This window comes from Seriola aureovittata, chromosome 5, assembly GCF_021018895.1.
Source record: "Seriola aureovittata isolate HTS-2021-v1 ecotype China chromosome 5, ASM2101889v1, whole genome shotgun sequence".
NCBI classification, from domain to species: Eukaryota; Metazoa; Chordata; class Actinopteri; order Carangiformes; family Carangidae; genus Seriola; species Seriola aureovittata.
In genome coordinates, this window is record NC_079368.1 from 5,051,370 (window position 1) to 5,075,199 (window position 23,830).

Sequence of the window (23,830 nt, forward strand, 5' to 3'; positions counted from 1 at the left end):
TTATTTTCTGAGCATAAACCTGCAGTTGGTTTTGAAAGTACATTGCAGAGACATTTTCTTCACAGGTGCAGGCTACATGGCTCAATGCTGTATTTTTCCATCATGACTATCACACTTCACTCTGCATTCAGGCCAGAAAAGATAATGCTTAAGAACGTCTTGTACGATTTGTGTCGACTCCCACATTCCTCTTGACTGACTACCGTCAGCAGCTGGTATCTGACGGATCTGCCGCTGCTACTCAACACTCGTTATTATTGCTGCTGTTACTGTTAATGACATTATTACACCTATACATATCACTTTTATTATTATCATTATAACAACCAGTCTGACAGCACTTGAATACAACAGTATATACAGCTGTTCCTGGTCTCTCTCTCTCCCTCCCTCGTTTCTCTCCCCTCAACCTTACCTAACCTCCCTCTGTAATATTATACAATATTATTACTCTTTAACATGCCGTGAGATGTATGAGATATAATGCATATTATAACCTGGCGCTACATAAATTATATTGTATTTAACAGGTAGAGGTAATGTTTTCACAGAGTAGACCAAACAATCTTTTTCCCTCATTTGAGATAAATATATATTACACTGAAATTGCAGGAACATGTTGACTGATATATTCTTTGATGAATAATCATTGTAAATACATTCTCTTGAATTAAAACTGAACTCTGTGGGGAAACTTAACACTTTGAAAACGGTTTAAACAAGCAAAGCAACATTTTAGCGATAAACAAAAAGCTTAAAATCAACTTAAAATGCGTACTATATTAAATATATATGAATTCAGATCATAAATCGTCCTGATTGCCGTCAAATGCTGTGGTCTACTTTTGGCAGTAGCACAAAACAGGAAGATGAGAACCGAGTGGTAGCTCTATTCTCAGAGTGAAGGGCTTCTTGGGTATTCGACTTCCATATCCTCCTCTGTGTCACTGAAACATGCCAGAACAGGCAACATGGCGGCACAGCCATCAACGTCCTGCTCTGAGGACAAGGCCCTGAAGAGGAGGGAGCAGATCTACAGGGATAAACAGACCACATGTTAGTGTACACTTAAAACGACATTTTATTATTTTGCTGAATTCAAAAGCAAAGTTTTCTTAATTAAATCCAAACTATGAGGGCTGCATTAGGTCACTTGAAACTGGTCTGAGATGATGGTATTCATCTCTTGATAGGGTAAAAATATTATAGATTGCCAGAATATAACTTTCAGCAGAGGACGATAGCAGCTGTCAGCCAGAAAAGTTGTACAATAGGAAACAAGAAAAAATAATATTTTGAGCTGTGGCTGTGACACCAACAAAACAGTTCAATTCATTATATTGAGACAGAACACAGACGTCCCATCTCTCACATCCAGTGTCACCTTGCCTGTCTTCTTCGGTCATACCTCATATGGTGAGGCATTATGGCACTGTGGGCAAACTTCCCAGTAGAGGTTCAAGTAGAACACTTTGAGCACTTTGGCACTTCACAATGCCACCCAACCTGTCAAGACTGTGGAGCATTCAAGCCTCGGGGAACAAATAAAGGTCACAAGGAGTTTGCAGTGAAAATGAAAAGCCAACAGGTAGCTCTTGTTACCGTGGTGGAGGCAGGAGTTGAGGTGGCACTGGCACAGGCCTCTTCAGGTACACCGAGTCCGCCAGAGTGGTCAGCCTGAGACAGGAGCTGCATCAGCGCAGGTGGGTCGATTATAGGGCTGCCCTGGCTGGATGCAATCAGCTCCATCACATCAGGAACATCCTGTGGCTTATCACTGTCTGCCTCATATGAAACCACAGGCAGAGAAGCGGCATCTGCACACCTGGGAGCAGGTGCAATAAACTCATCTCTCTGCAGCAAGGTGTTCATGATTCTATCAACCAGAGCTAGTGATCAGTTCCTGAGCGTGGAAAATTAGACATAACACTGCACAAGGTAATTGGGGTGCACAGCGCCACGATCTATAGCAGCAAAATAACAATTCTCTTCCTGTGCAGACAACACTGAGGTCACAGTATGTGACTCCTAAGCAAGTGGATTATAACTGAGCCTGATTAGGAGCTGGTTATACTGTCATGTCTGATGGAGATGGTGGTAATGGAAAATAAGAGGTAGCAAAAAGAGAAGAGTTAGACAAAGCCTAGAGAGGAAATCCCACACAACACTATTGACCATGAGGCTAAAAAAGTGGGCTGCTTGTTTGGAAAACTTGCTGTTTCAGGGGAAATTTTAAATATATTTTTGACCTTGTGTCTGTGTTGTCCTCAATAATAACACTGTGTTTTGTTTTTTTCCAGAACTCAACATAAAGACAGATATTTATATAAATATATTATACATAATATAAATCTATATAAAGTAGTACTCAAAAAGTTGTAGTTAATTTTTTGATAATAAAACTGTCAAATACAAAAACTAGGGTGAACATTATTACCAACTTTAGTGTTGCTTTTGAGATTTCATGGTAATATCAAGAAGATTATGAATAATAATCTTCATAAAGACATTCTCGAACAGGACGTGTAGCTCTGTATCAGCTGATACTGAAAGTGGTCTGTAGCACAGTACGAGCACACAACAAAAACAACCCCATGCATGTAACCACACGACATGTTATCACCCTGAGAGGAGCAGCCAGACCAGAAGTATAAAGAGGAACACGGCAGGAAGGAGAATAGAGTTGCTGGTTTCTAAGTCTCTCAGGCTTCATGGTTTGTACTTTAAAAGGCCCTGAGGCAGAAAGCATGAGCGTGTCATGAATAACAAAAATACACTGTATATGTTCAGAAACAGCCTGAATGATTCATGGCAAAACTGCAACTAAAAGTTAAGGGGTGCAGGTTGTTGGATTCCTGAGCAGTGGGGACAGGAGCACTGACAAACTGCCTGCTCATCAGGTCAGGTCTCTGCAGACTCCCAACAGAGCACACAAACCGAAGCACAAGTGACCCAGATGTTCAACAGTACAACTAGGACTGATGTGACAAGATCGGCCAGAGCCCAAAGCGCAGTACAACAGAGTGTGAGTTACAGTTAGCAGAGCAGGACAGTAACACAGTGACAGAACAGACTAACAGGCTAGCATAGCGGAGATGAGGGGATTAAAGCACGTCACACCGATAGGCTTCTAACCTAACCCCGCATGTCCTGAGCTTGGCCTATTTATCTCTGTTACAGACACAAGGCTGGCTGCTGTAACACTATGCACTCTTAGGAAGCTAAAAACAGCCAGCGAGGGCAAACCACCGTGACTGCAGCCAGCAGAGAAGCTCAGGTAGAGCCTCTGTGGGAAGATTCAATTGAAACTGGGGCTACAAACACTTCAGCTGTGATGAGTACACTGCCTGGTCCAAATGACAAGAAAATAAATCTTACCCTTATCTTCACCATCATGCCGAGGGTATAACAGATCCCAGGATTAAAAGCAGTGTGACTAGACACCATGTAGTGTTTGTTACCTGGGTGTACTGGGGACCGGGGTCCCTGTCCGCAGAGTGGGGTCCATGTTTTCAGAGTCCATCAGAGTAGCCAGCACCACGGTGGCCTCCAGGACCATGTCCTCCATGAGGAAACACACAGGCCTGCAAAGGACATCAATAATACACTGATAGATATCTGACAGTAACAGAAACCTAACAACTCCACCGCCTCTTGTTAAAATCCACAAATATCTTTCACTGTTTTATCAGAAAATAGAAAATCTCAGCACAACCGGTCACTCAGTAAAAGGGCTGGTAATTACAATCAGACGGCTCAGCCACAGGAAATATTGTTTACTGTGTTTTGAGGTTGTCTGGCATTAATTAGTCACTCAGTTTGGAGGGCCGGTGGTACACAGGCTGACATGGGTCTTTGTAACTTGGGACACTCAAGCTAATCACAAAGGCAAAGACACTTACTTTCCTGCAGCACCAAAGTGGACCGACACTGAGAGACAATGTGACCCTGCAAAGGACAGAAAACCCTGGGAAAACAGAATAGCAGAGACATGTTTGTGTGGATCCATGTCATGACTGTAACGTCTTACTAGCTGATAACTCTGAGAGCAGTGTTGTGGCATGTTTGCAATAAACAGGCTAAAACGGAAAACATCAAAGCTTGAGTAAATTGAGGCCAACTAAAACTTAAAGCCTTGTTTCTAATCCACCCAAACGCGATTTTCCAAAACCGACACGAATAAGACTCCTGGGCTGGCTAATGAGGAGCCTCACAGCGGGGTGTCCAAGAAACATTCCAGGATATTAGGGACAAGAGTTTCAGGTGTTAATGCAGGTCAAGTCTCATTAACTGGACTAACACAAAGACTGTTTATCCAAATTTCCAAATGGCCAACCAAGTCCTTTTTGCTTTCTTTTCTGAGCTGAGACAGAAGACAGCAGACACCGTCAACAAACCACTTTGGATTACGGAGCACGCTACTCTGGAAATGACATTATATTTCTCTAATGCTGTCACTGTTACTCAAAATATTAATAGTTAAAGACTGACTTAAGTTGAAACAGCCCTTAAATAAAAACACATGCCTATTTAAAAATTACACATTTCATGAGTAATGTGTGGCCTATAATTTCTGGAACTCATAATCTCAATTACTTTTCCTGTGTAGTAGTTTAACATGCGTCACCACGGTCACAGTATCTTGGCTATTAAGATGAGTCACAGGGCCGAGGGGAAAGTTCACATGAAAGCAATACAGAGAGCCGCGTACAGAGGCCTTAGGACACTTGAGTATCCAGACTACAGGACCAGAAATATGACCTGTTGAAGTGAAATGCTCCTAGTGAGCCAGTCACACACACACACACACACACACACACACACACACACACACACACACACACACACACACACACACACACACAGGGATACACACACATAATATTCTCATGTGACAGGATAAAGGGAGCCTACAGAAATAACCCCCATACCCTCAGTTCCTTCAGACAGAAGGTTATGTCCGAGTCCTCTCCGACCTGAAAGTAGTCAAACTCGTCTGGGTGTAAGGACATCTCAGTGTTCATCTTCATGTGATCTGTGACAGAAGTACAACCAGTCAAATAGTATCTGCACAACATTTTCACTGTTTGTTTTAATGTGGGTGAAGAATCAAATATGCAGTGTTTGCATTATCAGGTTGTAAATTGTCAATCTCAAAGCTGGTGCAACACAGTATTGTCCTGGGCCTTAGCTAAATCACAGTGTATGTGTTATCTCACCATTTCCCCCCTCATAGTAATTTCTCAGACTGACTCTCAGAGGAGTCACGGACAGAGTGATTTCCTCCTGGGACACTGGGAAATGCATCACCATATCACTAAGGAGCCTGCAGAGGCAGAGAGAAAAACAAATGCAAACCCTGCTCAGAATCAAACCAAGCAATGAGCAGAGAGCTTTACTTTAACGCTGTGCTACTGATGGATGACGGTTTGTCCAAGACTACACACTTGAGGTATTAATGTTTATGTCCTCGTCAGTCTGGTTGATTAAACTGAACTGCACTGAACTGAAGGTGTATGTGTGTTTCAGAGGACTGGCCAGAGTCAGCTGAGAGTATAAAACACTGTGAGCACCTATTGTCTCTCTCCATCGACTGGATTACACTGAGCTAACAAGGTATATGGCAACCATCACATTCCCTATTAAATTCACAGTAAATCCACTTATCATGAAAAGAAGAGGTTAAAGACGCATTTAAGTCTTAAGAGAACTAAGATTTTGTTTGTGTAAAAAGGATCCTATTAAATCAGAAGGATCTTAATAAATCACAGGGATGTGCCGTTGAGTTTGAGTTAAAAGAACGAGCAGGTTCTCACTTGATAACAGAATACTGAGGTGCTAACCTGGCAGGTGCCTTCAGTACATTGGGACAAAGGTGTGAGGCAAACACTGCCTGCAGAGGCTCACTTTCATGGAAATGAAGGTTGTGGGTCTTGGTGATGCCTGTCACAAAAGCAAAGAGGATATTTGCGACACACTGCCACCAAGTGTTGACAATATGCAATACAGCGTCTGCAGCAGAGTGTTCACAGAGGTCATTCTGTTCAAAGAAAACTCAACATTTACAGGAAATGGTTCAACGGTTCTACAGCTTTTCAAGCTTTTCAAGCAAACAGCTTTCCAGAAATCATGATTCTTTCCTTTACTCACAGCAATTTCATGGTTCAAAACACAATGTTACCTACCATGCCTGCAGAAAAACTGGATTATGACCCGGTCACTGGGTGTGCTGATTGATATCTGACATCGTTCCACATTACGCTCAATGGAAGTCAAACACCGGAAAAGTGGTAGCACATACTTAAAAACAAATATTTATATTTTAGACAAGATTGTCATCACTGTTTTAACAAAGTAATAACAGACACTTTACAGTAGAAACATATATTTTCATTTTTTGTGCCTTAGTTCAGTTCTGGTTTTATTCCACTACCGTCTCCTATATCCTCATAGACACTAGTATTTGTGCAGTGAACTGTGATGTCACTTTGAGCTCTGTACAAAATGAAGAACTAATATGCCACATATACCCTCATGATCAGTTTGCATTTGATGGTTTCACTGCCTTGCTCTGATCCTGATCCCAGGCTGTAGTGGCCGAAGAACAGTGGCGAGAAAAGGAAGCAGGTATATGCAGAATGAGCAGAGTTCACTGATCTCAGAGCCAGCTGTAAGGCAGAGGTTCAGTTTAGACAGCTGGCTGATGCTATCAACAGAGAGACAAAGGTGCTGACAGGGACACAACAAATAAAGGCCTGTGTATAATAACATATACTGAAGTGATAAGTGACAAGTGATAACATTATTGCTCCAAAAGAGACAGAATTCATGGCTACTTCCCTGGTTAGAGTGATGATGTGATAATAATCCCACTAGGGCGTTTTACTATCAGAAACAGTTGGTGCTGCTCACCCCTTTCACAGTGGGATCCAACCAAAGCTCCTCTCCAACCCGGGACAGCGCCTGAATCGCCTTTCCAAATACTGCAACACAACAAGGCGCCACCAGAGTTCAAGGCTAGCCACATACTAATGTTTACACGTGTTATTATAATACATTACTGTGTTGTTAATAAAGTCAACAAACTAACAAAACAGCTAAAGTTAAATGGCAACTATTTAGCTAGCATAGCTAGCTAGAAGCTACATTCGCAAAGCTAGCGTTGTCTTTTATCTAATAAATTTTTTTACAGAAATTCCTGTGAGCTAAGGCTTAAATATCGGTTAATTTTAGATTAACATTTTCGTTACAACAATTTAACTTGTTTATATTTTGACAGTTTTCTCTAGTACTACCTTTTACACCATTTCCTTCGAGGACACACTTCATATTTGCTGATGGTTCAACTCAGGGAACTCACTGGAGTAGACAGATGCTAACCTTAAATCTGCTACATGCTAATTTGCCAACATGAGGGTTAATTTGGCTTGAAGAGGCTCATCCACGGCCACATGTAAAAATGTACCATTTTATTCACTTCAGGAATGCTCTTTATTTGTTGTTTTAGTTAACAGGAACGGTGACCATTGCTGTTAATGCAGCAGTTTTCCAAAAGCTATTTTTTATTTAGGATCTGGACAAATGTTAAGAGTCACAGTAAAAATAATATGACTAAGTTATTAAAATAACCAATGACCATGTAAAGCTAATGAAAATAAAATAATAAAATACATTTTGGAAAGGATATCATTCAGGACCGTTATGTTACATTGTCAGTTATAAATTAAAAGAAATAAATAAACAAATAAATTTTGATTCCAACTAGCACTCCTCAAATGAAAAAATTCATATTCTGTAACAAGTGGTATAATATATGATATTTGATGAAGCTCAAATAAAAGTACAATATTCATAAAATATTCATATATAAAATAATTCTGTAAATTCTGGCTCACAGGACTCAGGGACAACAGAATATCCAATATTCAAATCCAGTATTTATTATTATATCGTGGATAATAACATGATTAAAGATACAAGAACACTTCATGACAACTACACACCCAACAAACAGAACTAGAACTGTAAATGTAGTAGTGCTTCTAATATGTGTATGTGTTTGTGTAAAACTGACTGCAAGCTGTTCTTGGTTAGAGACATTAAAAGTCAGATTTGAAAAACTGCAACGAAACAAGTATTAATACAAAGATAGACATAAACACTCTCTCTGAGGTCACTGAAGCCTTCATAACAGTAAAACCCTTTGCTATCATATCTTGTCATCTGTTGACTATTTTAGGAAGGATGACATCAGAAGTCGCTGTGCTGCTGCCTTTCCTCTGCCCTTGAGGCTTTGCCCTTGCCTCCACAGCCTTCCCAGCATCCTTTGTGAACATGCGATTTTCTCTCTGTTGATGATCCCCATACCTCCTTCTGCAGGCGGGATTCTGACCTGGGAGACACAAAACACAATGTGAGACAGATAGTGGAGGTCAAAGTTAATGTTTGAGACATTGAGATACACACCTGATTGGACACATGTGTGCAGCACATTGAGATAGTGCTGCTTCATCTGTCGCCTCATGTGCTCTGTGCTGTAGACATTTGCTATGCTGCAAAGGTAGCGTCTCTGTCCAGCTGTAAGAGCGGGGTGCTGAGGTAGAGACAAGAACTGATGTGATTGTACATGGCAGAACGACAATAACCTTGTTACATATGAGAAATATAACTATCATAATCACAATGATGTCATTCCAACCATCTTAAAACCTTTCACACTAAAAATAACATAAAGAAAACTAACTTGAGCATCTGTTCCAGCTTCATGTGGTTACCTGTAAGAAGGGTGCAGACATCATAGATTTGGGGATGTGTATTGTCTTCATGTGCTGGCTGCCTGCAGACACATTCATGTGTGTTCCTCTGCACATCTTCCTCACCTGCTGACCAGGTAAACACTCAAGGCCTGCCAAAGGCAACATGCAACATATAACATCTCATTTCTGACAATTTAGATAATCTGCGATAACTGTCTTTATTGGAAATGATTTAATTCCGGTGTATCACAGCACACATTACTGAACTTGTTGCTAAATATATTGGTAAAACTAACTAAATATATATATATATATATATATATATATATATATAAGTAGTGTTTAGGGTATTTAACCTTTACTTGAGCATTTTTATTTTATGCTACTTTACACTTATACTCCATGCACATTTGATTGAAGTTCACTGAAGTTAAAGATGAGAATACTAATTTCAACACTGGAAATGACATGAAAAGGCCATTATAGTGAGAACAGGAGGTTTAGTTCAGTCATCAAAGAGAAAAACACTTGCAGTTGTTGATGTGTTCACGTTCAAATCAACCACTTATGTAATTCAAGAATGAAAACAACAGGTTTATTCATACTTCTAGTCATTTAAAAGAAAATTGACTCACCATCTGTGCATCTCTTGTTAGACTCTACAGACCTAAAAATCAAGAATTCTCCATTTGGAAAATTAATAAATAAATCCATCGATTACATCCATTAGTTCTCAGGTTGTTCTTACCTCATTAAGATGTGACCACTTCCATTTTTTAACAGGTTGTCTTTTTTCAGGTGCTCGACAAATGTAACCCGCTTTCTCATTGTTACGTAAAATCACAATATTTCCTGTCGGTATGTCAGAGAGGTTGCTAGTGCCTTGATCAGTTCAGCATGTTGCAGCCAGCAGAGCCTATTAGTGAGAAATGAAGCCAGCCCTGAAATCTGACACCATTCCCAGGGCTCCAATTACAGAATAGAGGTCTAATATACTTGAACCCTGAGCGTGTTCTCATCTAAAATTTAAAACACAAACAAAATTACAAGCCACTCTGTTTACACACTTTATTGAGCATCATGTCCAATATACATTGCATTGACACAAAATGAAAAAAAAAAAAACCCAAAACAAATAATGGCGTTAGGGTGGATTACCTGGACACACCATTTTCAGAGCGTATTGCTTAATGACATTTCAAACGCACCGAATCTGTGCAAATACAGTGAACACCGGTCAGAGGAGGTCATGGTAGGTTAGAAAATTCTGACTTAAAAAGGTAATGTCAACAGCAGTTATGTGATCATCAAGTCTACAGAAATCTACTAACTGTACACATCACATTCACCCAGAATGTACTAACAATGGTATCCTATTTAAACATACCCAACTCCTTCAAACCTGATTGCATGCGCCAAAAGATGGTTAGCTTTTTTTTCTCAATGTCAGTCACAGATCAATCATGTATAACATAATTCAAAATAGATGTCTTCATGGCTTAATAGTCAGCAACACCATCAATGAAAGTGAACAAAAGCCAATGGTTTCCAGACTCCACCCAACACGATTGTGTAAATTCTTTAAAAATAAAACCTATTGTGTTCAATCCCCATCACAACACTTATTTATACTTTACTAAGTGGTGAGTTATCTTATTCAAGTCTCTATCAAGAGTTATAGCCCAAATTCAGTGATAGTAAAGGTGATAAATATTATCTAAGAATGCACCAATCAGAACTCAAGATGTTACTCAACAATCTACCCAGAGTCCTCAGTCTAAACCCACGAGTGAATGTGACTTACAAAAATCATCATTTACTCACACATTGATCAAAAGCCAAACGTGCCACAACAAAGAAGGTAAGAACAGCTAGCCTAATTCTACGATGGAGCCCCTAAAATATGCCCATGTTAATAGATTAACAACTCAGACAACCATAAACCTCGTCAAATTTGTACTCCTTTTAAATTGAGGTAAGCTCAGATGCCAGTTAACCAGTACACGTGGAATAATCACAGCTTAGGTTGTTTTCACAGACTTTTTTTTTTTGGTTGTCCATGATTTATAATAACGTTGTGAAAAGACATTAGACTTAAGTGATAATCAATAGACATCTTCACTGACGATGAGGACCACATGTTAAAGGAAAGGGTCAGGAATATTTGAGGTTTATCTTACTGATTGCTGATCGAGACCCTAATAAAGTTTGATCCTGAGAAGTTGGCACGAACCTTCTCTTAGCATTAGCTACGCTTGTGCAAGTCATTATGTTGGAAAACAGTAACTCTAAAATCACTGAGTAAGCCATTCCATTTAAACATCCACGGCTGGCAATGACAGATAACAGAGCTGTTTGAGTGGATCATGCAGGTTTGAGAGTCATGGTTTTATACCTCTCAGACATACACTAGCATAAGAAGAAAACGCTAACAGGAGGCTGTTTCTCAGAAAAATAGACTAAGAAAGTTCTTTAAAAGTTCTCAACCTGTCCCTCTAAACAACAAGCAAACTGTGAGGAAGTGAAGCCAACGAAAGGCAACAGTGATTTAATGACAGTGTTGAAAATAATCGCATCTATTGACAGAGGTTTGCTGGGCCGACATTAATCTGGTGGTAAGTGTGCAGCAGGGAGGACGAGTGATGACCTAATGATAACGGGCTTTCTTTTGTTTTACACAATCTTGACCACTAAATTGCATAAGAAACCTGGTATAAAGTAGAAACTGTTCAGCAGCAGATAAAAAAGCAAGTTAATTTACAGTAGTGACATATCTTACATCATTAATTTTTCAAAATAAATAAAATTAAATATACAATTCCAGGTAGGAAACAGGTTAATTTCGCTGGTAGGGTTCTCAAATTGGCTCATCTTGCGGAAAATGACAACCGTTCAAAGAAACGTGGCTGAAGCCAACCAGTTCCTCTGACTGGCAAAACAAGGGGTGCAAAAGCCTTTTAGTGAAATTTTCCCTCTGAAGGCATTTCCTTTAACTGAAAAAAACAAAACACAGAGACAATCATCTTAATTACTGTTACTTCCAAGAGCAAGGTTTCACATGTGCGTCTTAGCTGACACAAGTCAATTACTTACCCTGGAATTTACAATTGACTCCTAATCAAATGCCATCTCTTGACTTTTTCTTACACAGCGAGCCACCTTCCTCTTGAATTCACCGTTAGGATCCTCCCTCCACTCTTTCTGTGGGAGCAACATCAGACTTTTTTACTGACACGTCGTCACTTTTTCCTGAACTGCCAAGATTACAAGAATGAAAAAGGGATTTCTAGAGTCAGGGGAATGGAATAAGTAATGTAACTCACCGCAGCATCCACATTAGCTGGCGAATCACTGTTGGGGTCTGCCAGCATGGAGATAACGCTAATCATGATTGTCTCTACTGTGTGGATCGGGAGCCAGCGCTCCTCAGGCTTTTCATAACCAAACTTATCTTCTCCTGGCTCGTGCAGAATTGAGATGCAAACGTCCCCGTTCTTTGCAACTGTGAAGAATTGGAACATGAATTTCACAACCAACATAATTTGAAGATGGTTTTCAACAGTAGTATTGAAACATCCATTTACATGCCCAGACAAAGTGATCGCAATGTAGATTTGAAGTAAACAAACATCAAAGAGTGAGCTGAAAGTGTTTACCATTTGGGTGCCAGATTTCAGTGATGAACTTCATCTTTGGAGGCCGTAGTGGATAATCATAGGGAAAGGTTAGGTATGCTTTGAAAAACCCTCCTTCACTGCAATTGAGACAAGAAACAGAGCAAATGAGAAATTATGACATTAAATAACTAAAAGGAGATATTTAAATAAATAATATCAATATATTTTTCTCACTTACAAAAGGGTATCTTGTGGACCTATGATCACAACTTCCCATTTGTATATGTCATCATCATCTATCAGACCAGCTGAAAAGCCCTCCACAGGATTCTTGTTGAGCTCTGGCAAAAGAGGAATACAGCGTCTTTTAATACATCCATTCATCGATCCATCCATTAGCTGGACCTGCTTATCCTTGAGGGTTGCACTGGTCACACTGGGTGAGAGGCAGATTACACCCTGGACACACCACCAGTCAATCACACCCTCCACACAGAGAGGCCCCCGCTGGCAGGCAGGTTCGACCCAGAACCTTCTTACTGTCAGGCGACAGTGCAAACCACTGTCCCACAGTGCTGCCCACTCTTTTTAATACAATGAACAGGAAATGACACAGAATGATGGTAGACATATCTACATGTGTGACCAAGTAAGTAGTTTGGTAAGAGTTTACAGGTTATGTATGGGAGAAGACGACATCCAAAGTTGCTTCTTGTTATGTTCACATTCAAGCATAGACAAAAAGAGGACAGTGAGTGAAGTGGTGGCAGCAAATAATCTACCAAGCCAATTGGTAAATTAACAAATGAATTTCACAAATTAGATCACACAATATTCCATTGCAGCCAGTTTACAGAGGGTGTTAAAAAAAACATTTTTTACAGTGATCCTGGATTTGGTGAATGTCAGAAAAATGCTTTGAAACCAAAACTCCTTTGCTTGGCAAAGAGCGTGTTATGAAATGTAAACACACAATTGGGATTTGATCTCATTTTAAAATAGGCCACAACCACACAACACCAGTAAAGAGTAGCTCCTGCACTGTAACCACTAGCAGAGGATCATGAAAACGCAGCGCAGCTATAATGATGGAGGTATTGGTAAATATGAAGTGGATGTTTTTCTTTCTTGTTAACTGCTGATGATACAAACTCTACTGTGGAGAAGCCTCTTGAAATGTTGAGTTCACAGCAAATTAATGACAGAAAGTAGAATCAGTAGTACGGGCTGTATTAGCCTCACTGATATGGGCTTCTGACTAGCAGCCCACCATAAATCTTCTGTATTTAAAATAGGTGCCTCAAAACAATTTCCAGCACTACTATTTACTGATGTGTTTAAAGCAATCCTCTAGTATATCTTTTGTTTAGGAGATTTACCATTGAGCTGTGTTTAAGAATAGATAAGCATTCAGTTTGAGTTTCAGTGTTTGGTATCATGTCATAATATTTAGTGAAATGACATGTTAAAAAGATAACTCACTTCGTCACTTTGTAGAAGAATAAGTAATAGTCTGACAAGTTAATTCCGTGCATATTAAGTTTGGCTAATGTTTACCGAATCAAATCATCATGGTTTCCAAAATAATTACTGTTGAAGTGAATCACCAACCTGAAGAACTGCATTGATTCAACCACAGTGATTCACATTCCCACACACAAAAAAACCAACATTAGCATGTTGTACAATCAGTGCAATATGTTAATCAGTCATAGAGATTATTGGCCTGTCTATTTTTTAAAGCAGTGGATGCAGTGGTAGAGGGTTGCTATCATTTCAGCACTATTAGGAAAACCCTGAATCCTTCAGTGGTTACAAACTACAGTAACTTAAAACAGTAGGTCTAACTTTATCAAAACAGACCAGTTTGACTATAGTGCACATATGGGCTAAAATATGACTGCAATCTTTATAGGCTTATATGTTGTTTGGACTGTTGACCCTCATAATATTGTGATATAGGTCAGATATGTTTTCCTAATCTTGTAGGCTGCATTAGTTTCTTACCTTATTTGACTTTTGCTCTTATATTAAAAATTACTAAGCTTATTTTCTCAGAGACCACCGTCTCCTTGTTAAAATTAATTATTGTATAACCCCACCATAGTTAAAAACAGAATATATGCGCATCATCCATATGAAGGTGCTGAGTCAAACACTGTAATGAATTTAGCATTAGCTGCTATAATGAGTGCCAGCAACATTCATGCTGTTTTTTGTATCGTCAAAAAAATGTGATATATTCTAAATAAAAAAAAGAAAAAGAAAAAGAAACAAATCTGTTTATAAAATAGCCCATTCATTTATGTAGCTGACTCGGGAGACAGGCATCCAGACGCTGAACCGGACTGTCAGTGAGCTGCAGACCAAACAGGGTATTGGTATCTCAGTGTCCAGGTCCATGTGTCTGGCATTAAAAACAAAAGACACACCACTGCGACCACCAGTAATAATAATAGTGAAAATTCTCAAAATGAGGCAACAGGAGAAAAAATACGAGTTTGTATGTTGAGGGCTTCAACACTGAGATGCGCATTCTGAAAAGCCGCTACAACTAAGCAGCGTTACAGTCTGAGCCCGATTTGACATCACAAACACCAGATATTATCTTATATAGCTAGGCGGTGAGTTTGTAATTTTAATCAGTTACTACTGATATAGTCGCATATTTGTCTATGAAAGGTTCAGATTTTATGCTGCTATCATTAGCAAAGCTAAAGTCTTCAGAGCAGATGAGTCCCTGGATTGATTATTCCTTTGTTCCGTCAGCTAACTAATGTCGAACTTGCTAGCCCGCTAGCAAGGTTGGCGATGCGATTCATTTGATGGTTCAGATATAATGTTATTTGAGCCACGTATACCTATATATATATATATCTTTATTTCTCATCAGAGATTAGCGAATCACAGCAGCTTAGCCACACACTGGACTGCAGTGATAAAGGAACCCATTATGTTGCTTGGTTAGCTTTCTGAGCTTACTCCTATGGCGTAAACATAGCTTTGCGTAGCTAAAAAAAAGCTAACGTTAGCTGCTAGGTAGGTGGCCATTATATAGACAATATTGGCTTTCAATGCTGTATTCATATTACCTGCCAGTTGTTTTCGAAGAAGTAATGCTGATTGTTCGGTCATGGTACGCGGACGTAATTGAAAAACACTTTGTGTCGACGAATACTTTCCGAAAAATAGGTAAAGCTGGAGACGAGAAGAGATGTTGTACTGCCTGCTGCTGCTTTCCCTCTGTGTTTTGACACAAGGTTCAGCTGCTGGCTTTAGCTGTGCGCATGCGCGTCTGCAGTCGCCTGTGTGTGTGTGTGTGTGTGTGTGTGTCTGTCTGTCTGTCTGTGTGTGTGTGTGTGCGTGCGCGCGTGCGTGTGTGTGCGTGTATCTTTAGGGAAACGTTTCTTGAGAAATCAACAGGCAGTAAAAAGGCAAACATTGTGTCCAGCCTCCTTAACTAACACTGACCTGATTTATGAGTGATATGTAATCAACTACTTTTCAATGCCATTAGTACCCAGACAACCAGGTTATGATTCCATCTGAGACACCCAGTACTGCGCTGTATGTCTCAAGCCTCAGCAAAGGGATCATCTGACATCAATGCTTTGTTGTCTCTTCTTCCCTGACTACCTTATGTTTATGATAATGGTACTAACTTAATGGTTCACTGTTTGTTGTTTGCTTTATGGTGTTTTATTGTGGTTTGGTCTGTACAAATGTATGACCTTATGACCTCATCTGTTTTATTATCTCATACAAACAGATTTGAGTAAACCAGTTCTTCCCAAATCATCTTGTATGAGTTTATAAAATTGTAAAAAAGTAAACCCAAAGGAGATCATTGCAACTCTTTTTTCTTTTTTTAAGTATTGTGTTTATGCCATGAGTTTTGATAATGCAAGTTTGAAGAAGTAATTTAATAAAAAATTTGTTGCGTGTTTTCGTTTAATAGTTGTTGGCCAATTTTTTAGCTTTGCTGCAGCAAACAATAGAAGATGGCTTCCAGACTATCGGAAATGTGAGTTTCAACGTCCTACCTTGAAGCCTTGAGAAGACGAATAAAAAGTTTTTTTCTTGTCCGTGAAATATAACTTTTGATTTATTCTTCATTAAATTAAAATACACTAAGTAAAAACCGACATTGTTAGCCAAAGTCACAGGTTCCCCGAAGATGTCGTATTTACGAGCATCGTTGTTGAAAGTACGAGGTTGTGAAGTGCACCTCAAGGCAGCACTATGCGGAAGGAAGGGTGTTCGGCGCCATATTTAATACATCAGAAGCTAGGTAGCCTTAGCTGTTTACAAGCCCAAACTTTTAACTTCCAACGGAAACCTAAAGCAAGCCCTCAACTCAACTGAAAATGAATGTAATAGATCATGTACGGGACATGGCTGCCGCTGGCCTCCACTCCAATGTCCGGATATTGAGCAGTTTGTTGCTGACGATGAGTAATAACAATCCGTAAGTAATGTCAGATCGGGGTCCGTCTATTTCCTGAAGAGTTATTTCCTACACCAGCATTTTTGTTGTCAGTCTGTGACAGTCAATAATAACTAACATTAATAATTGTAACCGTAAAGCAGAACAGATGCCTGGCCCATGTAATGACATTAGTGAGATTTTTTATTTATATTACTGAGCGGACAAAGTGTACGTTCGTTTCCAAGAAATAGTCATATCTCGAGTCTCTTGTTCAATGGTACCCGATATTAGCTGACAGCTTGAATTATTGTGAATTTAACCGATCAGCGAATATTGCATAGGAGGAAATGACACATATCGGTGATTATTTGCTTTGTGACGGCTTTGTAGTGTGATTGATTTAAAACCAGTGGTTATGTAACGTTTTTACTGTCAGTGTTTTTGTTCCGGCACAGCACAACATCCGTAGGCAATAGCTGAAGCAGGATGCTCCTTGTCTTTATACAAACTTCATGGATTACTTTTTACACTTCTATGCTTTTGATCAATTGACACTCTCTCTGCTGCTAATATGGTTTGTATTGAGAATATGCGTCATTAACGTAGCTGGTTTTATATGTTTTTATGAGGCTGTTTCTATTCTGTTTCTTTTATATTCTGTTTCTCTACGACCATTAAATTCTATGTGCTATTAGCATTTCTGACATGTTACATTGTGATGTGTTCAACTGAGAGACAATTTTCTACGTTGATTTTTATAACTTTACTATTTGTATCGTTTTGACTTTAGAGAGCTGTTCTCACCGGCCCAGAAGTACCAGTTGTTGGTTTACCACGCTGATGCCATATTTCATGATAAGGAATATCGTAATGCTGCCTGCAAATACAGCATGGCACTGCAACAGAAGAAGGTGCTGAGCAAAACATCTAAAGTTCGTACATCTACTGGTGGAGCAGCATCTAACATCCAGGCACAGGTGTGTTTTATAAAAGTTAGCATTTTTCCGCTTAAGATTGATGCACCTCAGTGTGTGTCCTTGCAGATTCTCACAGACTGCAGGATGCAGTTATTGTAGAAATATTTGTTTCCATTTGGTGTTTTGATAATAGCATTATACAATATTTTGGCCCTTGAAGGACAAGAAACAAGAAAAATTTTGATGTAAAAATTTTGAGACAGGTTGCTTTTCCCCTGCCCATCATTTACTGTGTTTTAAAGGATAAAATGTGTGGTTTAAAAGTTAGGACATTTCTCTTCCAACGTGTCTTCTGTACTGCAAGTTAGTCTCCACATTTAGATGTCATGTGCTGCCATTGTTGACAAAATCCATACCACTGACTGGTCAAGAAGTGTGAATGTTAATAGAAATATGTACAATTACACCGAATCTTTCAGAGTTTGCCATCAGAAATTGAGGTTAAGTACAAGATAGCTGAATGCTACACCATCTTGAAACTGGACAAAGATGCCATTGCAGTGCTTGATGGGATTCCATCCAGACAGAGGACTCCAAAGGTAGGCTGCTGCTATTATAGTTATTGTAATTGACCGTTTTCATGCTTCATGTGCCTTTTTTAATACAGACCAATCAAAGTAAGTCCATGTCTTTATCTCCATGTGCACTGATGTACACAAAGCTTTCTCTGCATTAGACTGCTGGTAATTTATAGCATCAAACAATCTATTGAAGAATGGATGCACCTACAAGCTTTGAGGTCAAAATAATGAAGCAGTAATCAGCTACTATTTTATTGTTGTAAAAATAAAAGCCACAAGGGCAGTAAGAGTATGTGATAGACTTTCCTGCTGTTCTTTGATAAATGCTGCTTAACTGTGGCAAATAATTAGAAGTAGTGTCATGATCATAATATGAAGCAAAACAATAATTTATCATTTTGCATTTCATCTGCAGAGTTTTAGTCCAGTAGCTTGTGTAGAGTCCAGTGATAAAATTGATGTTTCTGTTCTTTCTTGTCTTAGATCAACATGATGTTAGCTAACCTGTACAGGAAGGCCGGTCAGGAGCGTTCTGCTGTGACAAGCTACAAAGAGGTTCTCAGACAGTGTCCCCTCGCCCTGGATGCAATCATTGGTATGCATGGTTACCTGCTGAGTCACTTAAGTCTGTCTGCTGTCTTTACATGTCTAGATTCTTAAATGTGTCGTACCAGTGCAGTACCTGTTCAGAATGTGCCTGTTGGTAGCAGCTGATTGCTTGGGCTGCATTGGTCAAGTCTATGCATGTAAAATGACCCGTGACAGAATGAATGTATGGAGGTACAGAGCCCCCTTGGGGCTGGTCGGAAAAGAAAATCCATGTGTAAACGTGTTGGCTCTGGGTTTACAAATCTGTGCGCTCAGTTCATAAGCCATGCTCCTGGATTCATAGTCTGGCCCTCAGATTTGTAAATTGTGGTTCTTGGAACTATGTGTTCAAATGACTTTGTTTGCGAGTGAAAAGTAAGTAAATGCAACGTTACACAACAGAAGAGGTGAAACGTCCAATGCACGACACAGTATATGATGTGGTAGAGTTCTACCTCTCTTAAGATCATGGCATGTGTGTGGTGTAAATTGTCTGGGTGCTGCACTGCCCCTCATATTCTGTTTGCACCCTTTTCTTCACATCAAGTAAAATGTAGAAAAGCAACGTTTGAAGCTTTTCGAGAACCGCTCAGCCAAAAAATGTCAAAGTCGACACTGCAGTTGTTTGAATGAGCGGTTGTCGAGACAATCAAAGTACAGACAGAGATTCCTCCATTTATAGTTCGATGTGCATTAAACTTCAGGACTGTTTGATAGATCTGTTTGTGAAAAACGCTCTAAATTAAATTGAGCTTTTTTCCTCCAGGTCTTCTTTCTCTATCAGTCAAAGGAGCTGAAGTGGCATCCATGACTATGGATGTGATCCAGAGTATCCCCAACCTGGACTGGCTCTCTGTTTGGATCAAAGCTTATGCCTTCATACATGCAGGGGACAATCAAAGAGCCATCAACACCATTTGGTGAGGATACTAATTACTAATACAGACTAACAAATTTTTCATACCAAGTGACTGAATGTGCCTCTTAACGCAACAGTCTATTAATTTGATGTATGTCTCCGTCCCTCTCTCATCCTGTCTCAGCTCTTTGGAGAAGAAGTCTCTCCTGCGGGACAACGTGGACCTCCTGGTGAGCCTGGCAGATGTCTACTTCAGGGCAGGGGACACCAAAAACGCCATCCTCAAATTTGAACAAGCCCAGATGCTGGACCCATATCTCATCAAAGGTCTGCTGCTAGTATCAGGCACAAACTGTGAAAATGAAGTTTAATTCAGTTGAATTCTTATTTTACCTTCACGTTTTCATTGACAGTCAGTGTCAGTGTTTACATCTGATATACATTAGTCTAAATGACCCCTAAACAAGACACGGAAACATGGGACTTTCTGTTGTCTCGGTAACATATCTTTTGCTTGCACCTGCAGGGATGGATGTTTACGGCTACCTGATGGCCCGTGAGGGACACCTGGAGGACGTCGAGGTGTTGGGAGGACGATTATTTAATATTTCAGACCAGCATGCTGAACCTTGGGTGATCTCTGGGTGAGTCTTCATAGAAAAAATTCTGCTATGTGAACAGGGTCCCCGCGGGTCCTTAAAAAGTCTTAAATTAAAATCTGGGTAATTAAGATCTTAAATTGTCTCAAATTTACCATAAATTTGCTGTAGGTATTAAATTTCCAGACGGTGCGTTTAATGCCGATGGGAAAGCTCAGTGGACGACCGTAAAACATAGTGTGTATTTGTGTAACTTAGTACAAATACCGTCGTAAATGAGAGACTCCACGATTAATAGCCGTTTTACGGTACGTCAGCGACAGACTGACGTCGGCCTGCGTGCAGCCAGTACGCGCGGTGGTTGTCAAAGTGCGGTTCGAAAAGCAAAGATGGGAAAGTGCAAATTCAATTACAGATGGATGGAGGAGGATTCATTTAGGAAGTGGTTGGCCCCCGCTGAAAATAACAATAAGGCAACGTGCAAACTTTGTAAAAAGACTGTTTCCTTAGGGACCACGGGTCTCAAAGCAGTTGAGGCGCATATGAGAGGAGTGAAGCACCAGCGGTACGCGGCGGCAGCTAGCGGCAGCGGGGCTGCAGCGGGGCCAGGCTAATCCCTGCGTTGTTCGGAGCACGAGCTAAAGATGCAAATTCAGACGCCACCTCTCAGTCGGCTTTGAAAAGCTTCATTTCACCACCAGAGACCCAAAAGGCAGAGGTACTGTGGGTTCTCCACACTGTGATGAGGCATAATTCATTTAAATCTAATGAGGAAAAAGTGGCGTCTTTGCTGCCATGTTCCCCGATTCCCAGCTCGCAAAGTCATTCACCTGTGGTGAGAATAAAACGGCGTATCTTGCCAAATATGGCATAGCCTCATTCATCAAGAAGATGATAACATTGGTCTTGTTTTTCAAACAGTTATGTCAATGATTTTCAATATTTTGGCTTTGGAGAGGCTGTTTTGAGGAGTTTGATTATTGAAGTTATTTACAATGGAGACTGCTTTAAGTGTTATTTGTATTATTCTGTCCTTATTTGGAAAATGATTGTTGGCTCTGTTCTGTGTCACAATGGAAAGGAAAAGAAATTGAAAAAATACAACTGTTAGCTTTGATTGTGTTTAAAATAAAATAAATGTGAGTATTTTCTACCAAAGAAATTGTTATGAAATTTTTTAGTCTTAAATTTTATTTGGTGAGGTCTTAAAAAGTCTTAAAAAGCATTAAATTTGACTCTTAAAATGCAAGAACCCTGGTGAAATATTATCATCTTGTTAAGTTTTTGTGATCCTTTGAATTTGTGTCTGTCGTTCAGCTGTCACAGCTTTTATAGCAAGCGTTACTCCAGAGCCCTCTACCTGGGAGCCAAGGCCATCCAGCTGAACAGCAACAGTGTGCAGGCTCTCCTCCTGAAGGGGGCAGCATTGAGGAACATGGGTCGTGTTCAAGAAGCCATCATCCATTTCAGAGAGGCCATGCGTTTGGCACCCTGCCGACTCGACTGCTATGAAGGCATGTTTGTTTGTTTGTTTGTTTGTTTGTTTGTTTTTTTCTCAAATATGTCCTTCAAGCAGTGCATTTCTGTTCTGCTTGCACTGACTTTACTGTCTCATTTCCAGGTCTGATCGACTGTTACTTGGCATCCAATGGGATTCGAGAGGCTATGGGAATGGCGAATAACATCTATAAGACTCTGGGGGCCAATGCACAGACTCTGACCATCCTTGCCACTGTGTGCCTGGAAGATCCTGTGACTCAGGAGAAAGCCAAGACCCTGCTGGACAAAGCACTGGCCCAGAGGCCTGACTACACCAAGGCTGTGGTCAAAAAGGCTGAACTGCTGAGTACGTACAACACATAGATCTGCTGATGCATCTGCACCACCGTTATACTCATTTGAATGTAGAGGTGGAAATTAAGTGGTTTTTTGTTTTGTTTTGTTTTGTTTTTTTTGTGAAGGTCGGGAACAGAAATATGAAGAAGGGATTGCTCTTCTCCGGAATGCCCTGGCCAATCAGAGTGATTGTGTCCTGCACAGAATGCTGGGAGATTTTCTGGTGGCTGTCAATGATTACCAAGAAGCCATGGATCAATACAGCATAGCATTAAGGTAATGATTGACATTTAGTTTTACTTCTAATATTTCTTGAAGAAAATGTTGTTTTAAAAGTGTATTTTTGGATCAGATTTTTTTAACTGTCCGTCTGCGTTTCTATCTTTTCCTTCCTAAGCCTGGATCCCAATGACCAGAAGTCTTTAGAAGGCATGCAGAAGATGGAGAAGGAGGAGAGTCCAACAGACGCCACGGTGGAGCTGGACGGTGACGACATGGAGGGCAGCGGAGAGGACGGAGACCTGGAGGGCAGCGACAGTGAAGCCGCGCAGTGGGCCGATCAGGAACAGTGGTTTGGGATGCAGTGACCCCGGGACGCTGAGGGACTCTCGGTCAGTACCACCTTCTAACACGCTGCAGCCTGTGGGAAGCATTCAGCCATCAGGGTGGTCAAACAGAAGAAGGGGCCGTACTGCTCCGCACACCTCACATGATCACAAAGGGTCACACCAAGTGACTGACGATGCCAACTTTAGCGATGATGCAGCTGAGACTGATGCCCTGGTTTGCAGAACAGCTGCAGGAGGACTTCAGTGCAGCTTAGTGCAGAACTCCAGCCATTTTTGACCTGATGTTTTCCCATTATAATGAGTCTTATCAGACACTTCACTGTGGAGCTGTTCAGTACAGAACCAGCAGATACTCAAACCCAGTGTAAATCAAGATGTGTTGTTCAGTAACTTCTTGCTCACACTGTAGTAACGTGTTTGTGACAATGAAGTAATATCTCTGATGCTACTTTTGCTGTTTCTTTGTTTCATCTTTGCTGCCAGTCAGTGCTTCTCTGAATGAATGGACCACTGGTCCGGGTAATGCAACTAAAGTACAACTTCAAAGTGAATATAGTTGCTATAAAGTGTATCAATAAAGACCCGCTTTGGAGTGTTTCCAGGCAACTGGTGTGATGGGAAAATTTTGTTTAGGCCACAAATGGCTGGGGTTGTCCATGGCGTGTGTTGGAGAAGGGACTGGCAGAGATTTTTAATTTGTGTTTTGTTTGAGCCTGACACTCACAGAGGAAGTTTTCCACAGAGGAAGCAAAGTGTTAACATCAAAGTATCACAACTTTGTCTCTGGCAGGTAAACAGGTCTGTAATAAAGTGGCCGCGTACCATTTATCTGCTGCTCTTTTAAATGTAACTTTTTTTTCAGTTTTGTGTCATGTACATGTGTTATGTTTGTTGTTTCTTGAGTCTGCCTTTCTGTATCAAAATATAACTCAATGATTTGCTCATTTTTAAGTTGAAGTGTTACATAACCATTTCAGGACAAATGTTTATAGTATTTTGTACATATTTTTAAAATGTAAATTAAAACTATTAAACACTCACTTGACTTGAATGTCGTTGTCCTGTGGTAGACTGTTTAA

At 40.2% G+C, this 23,830-nt stretch overlaps 3 protein-coding genes across 4 annotated transcripts; 1 reads left to right on the forward strand and 2 right to left on the reverse strand.

Moving 5' to 3' along the window:
- Positions 1-91: 91 nt before the first annotated feature.
- rad9b (RAD9 checkpoint clamp component B) lies at positions 92-7,403 on the reverse strand. 2 transcript variants are annotated; one of them, XM_056375911.1, is made up of 11 exons: positions 7,296-7,403; positions 6,913-6,983; positions 6,531-6,668; positions 6,186-6,300; positions 5,844-5,943; positions 5,220-5,326; positions 4,932-5,035; positions 3,903-3,967; positions 3,462-3,584; positions 1,603-1,825; positions 92-1,033 (listed from the first exon to the last, which is right to left on the reverse strand). In XM_056375911.1, the coding sequence occupies exons 1-11, from the start codon at positions 7,327-7,329 to the stop codon at positions 896-898; spliced, it is 1,218 nt and encodes a 405-aa protein (XP_056231886.1). In that variant the 5' UTR covers positions 7,330-7,403; the 3' UTR covers positions 92-895. The 2 variants fall into 2 exon arrangements, with proteins under 2 accessions (XP_056231886.1, XP_056231885.1); XM_056375910.1 differs by having other exon boundaries at positions 5,817-5,943.
- A 2,407-nt stretch (positions 7,404-9,810) lies between these two features.
- LOC130170019 (ubiquitin-conjugating enzyme E2 G1-like) lies at positions 9,811-15,636 on the reverse strand. The gene is made up of 6 exons (XM_056377104.1): positions 15,466-15,636; positions 12,612-12,714; positions 12,413-12,510; positions 12,080-12,258; positions 11,850-11,957; positions 9,811-11,749 (listed from the first exon to the last, which is right to left on the reverse strand). Exons 1-5 carry the CDS (start codon positions 15,506-15,508, stop codon positions 11,871-11,873), a joined length of 510 nt encoding a protein of 169 aa, XP_056233079.1. The 5' UTR covers positions 15,509-15,636; the 3' UTR covers positions 9,811-11,749; positions 11,850-11,870.
- Positions 15,637-16,639: 1,003 nt separating this feature from the next.
- On the forward strand, positions 16,640-23,802 carry anapc7 (anaphase promoting complex subunit 7). Its single transcript, XM_056375616.1, has 11 exons — positions 16,640-16,841; positions 17,593-17,779; positions 18,199-18,318; positions 18,784-18,895; positions 19,655-19,808; positions 19,932-20,074; positions 20,274-20,391; positions 21,664-21,860; positions 21,968-22,192; positions 22,308-22,458; positions 22,580-23,802. The coding sequence occupies exons 1-11, from the start codon at positions 16,741-16,743 to the stop codon at positions 22,767-22,769; spliced, it is 1,698 nt and encodes a 565-aa protein (XP_056231591.1). The 5' UTR covers positions 16,640-16,740; the 3' UTR covers positions 22,770-23,802.
- The last annotated feature ends 28 nt before the right edge of the window (positions 23,803-23,830 follow it).

What these genes read in the sequence shown, in the direction of transcription:
- rad9b (XM_056375910.1), bottom strand. Translation starts at nt 7,329, where the DNA reads ATGAAGTGTGTCCTCGAAGGAAATGGTGTAAAAG. An exon ending in AATGCAAACTGATCATGAGG is followed by an intron (nt 6,301 to 6,530) that starts GTATATGTGGCA and finishes TTTGTTTTTAAG; the next exon opens with TATGTGCTACCACTTTTCCG. An exon ending in TCTGTCTGAAGGAACTGAGG is followed by an intron (nt 3,968 to 4,931) that starts GTATGGGGGTTA and finishes CTGTTTTCCCAG; the next exon opens with GGTTTTCTGTCCTTTGCAGG.
- anapc7 (XM_056375616.1), top strand. Translation starts at nt 16,741, where the DNA reads ATGAATGTAATAGATCATGTACGGGACATGGCTGCCGCTGGCCTCCAC. An exon ending in CGCCCTGGATGCAATCATTG is followed by an intron (nt 18,896 to 19,654) that starts GTATGCATGGTT and finishes TTTTTCCTCCAG; the next exon opens with GTCTTCTTTCTCTATCAGTC. An exon ending in GGACCCATATCTCATCAAAG is followed by an intron (nt 20,075 to 20,273) that starts GTCTGCTGCTAG and finishes TTGCACCTGCAG; the next exon opens with GGATGGATGTTTACGGCTAC.
- LOC130170019 (XM_056377104.1), bottom strand. Translation starts at nt 15,508, where the DNA reads ATGACCGAACAATCAGCATTACTTCTTCGAAAACAACTGGCAG. An exon ending in TGAAATCTGGCACCCAAATG is followed by an intron (nt 12,259 to 12,412) that starts GTAAACACTTTC and finishes AATTCTTCACAG; the next exon opens with TTGCAAAGAACGGGGACGTT. An exon ending in CAGCTAATGTGGATGCTGCG is followed by an intron (nt 11,958 to 12,079) that starts GTGAGTTACATT and finishes TTGCTCCCACAG; the next exon opens with AAAGAGTGGAGGGAGGATCC.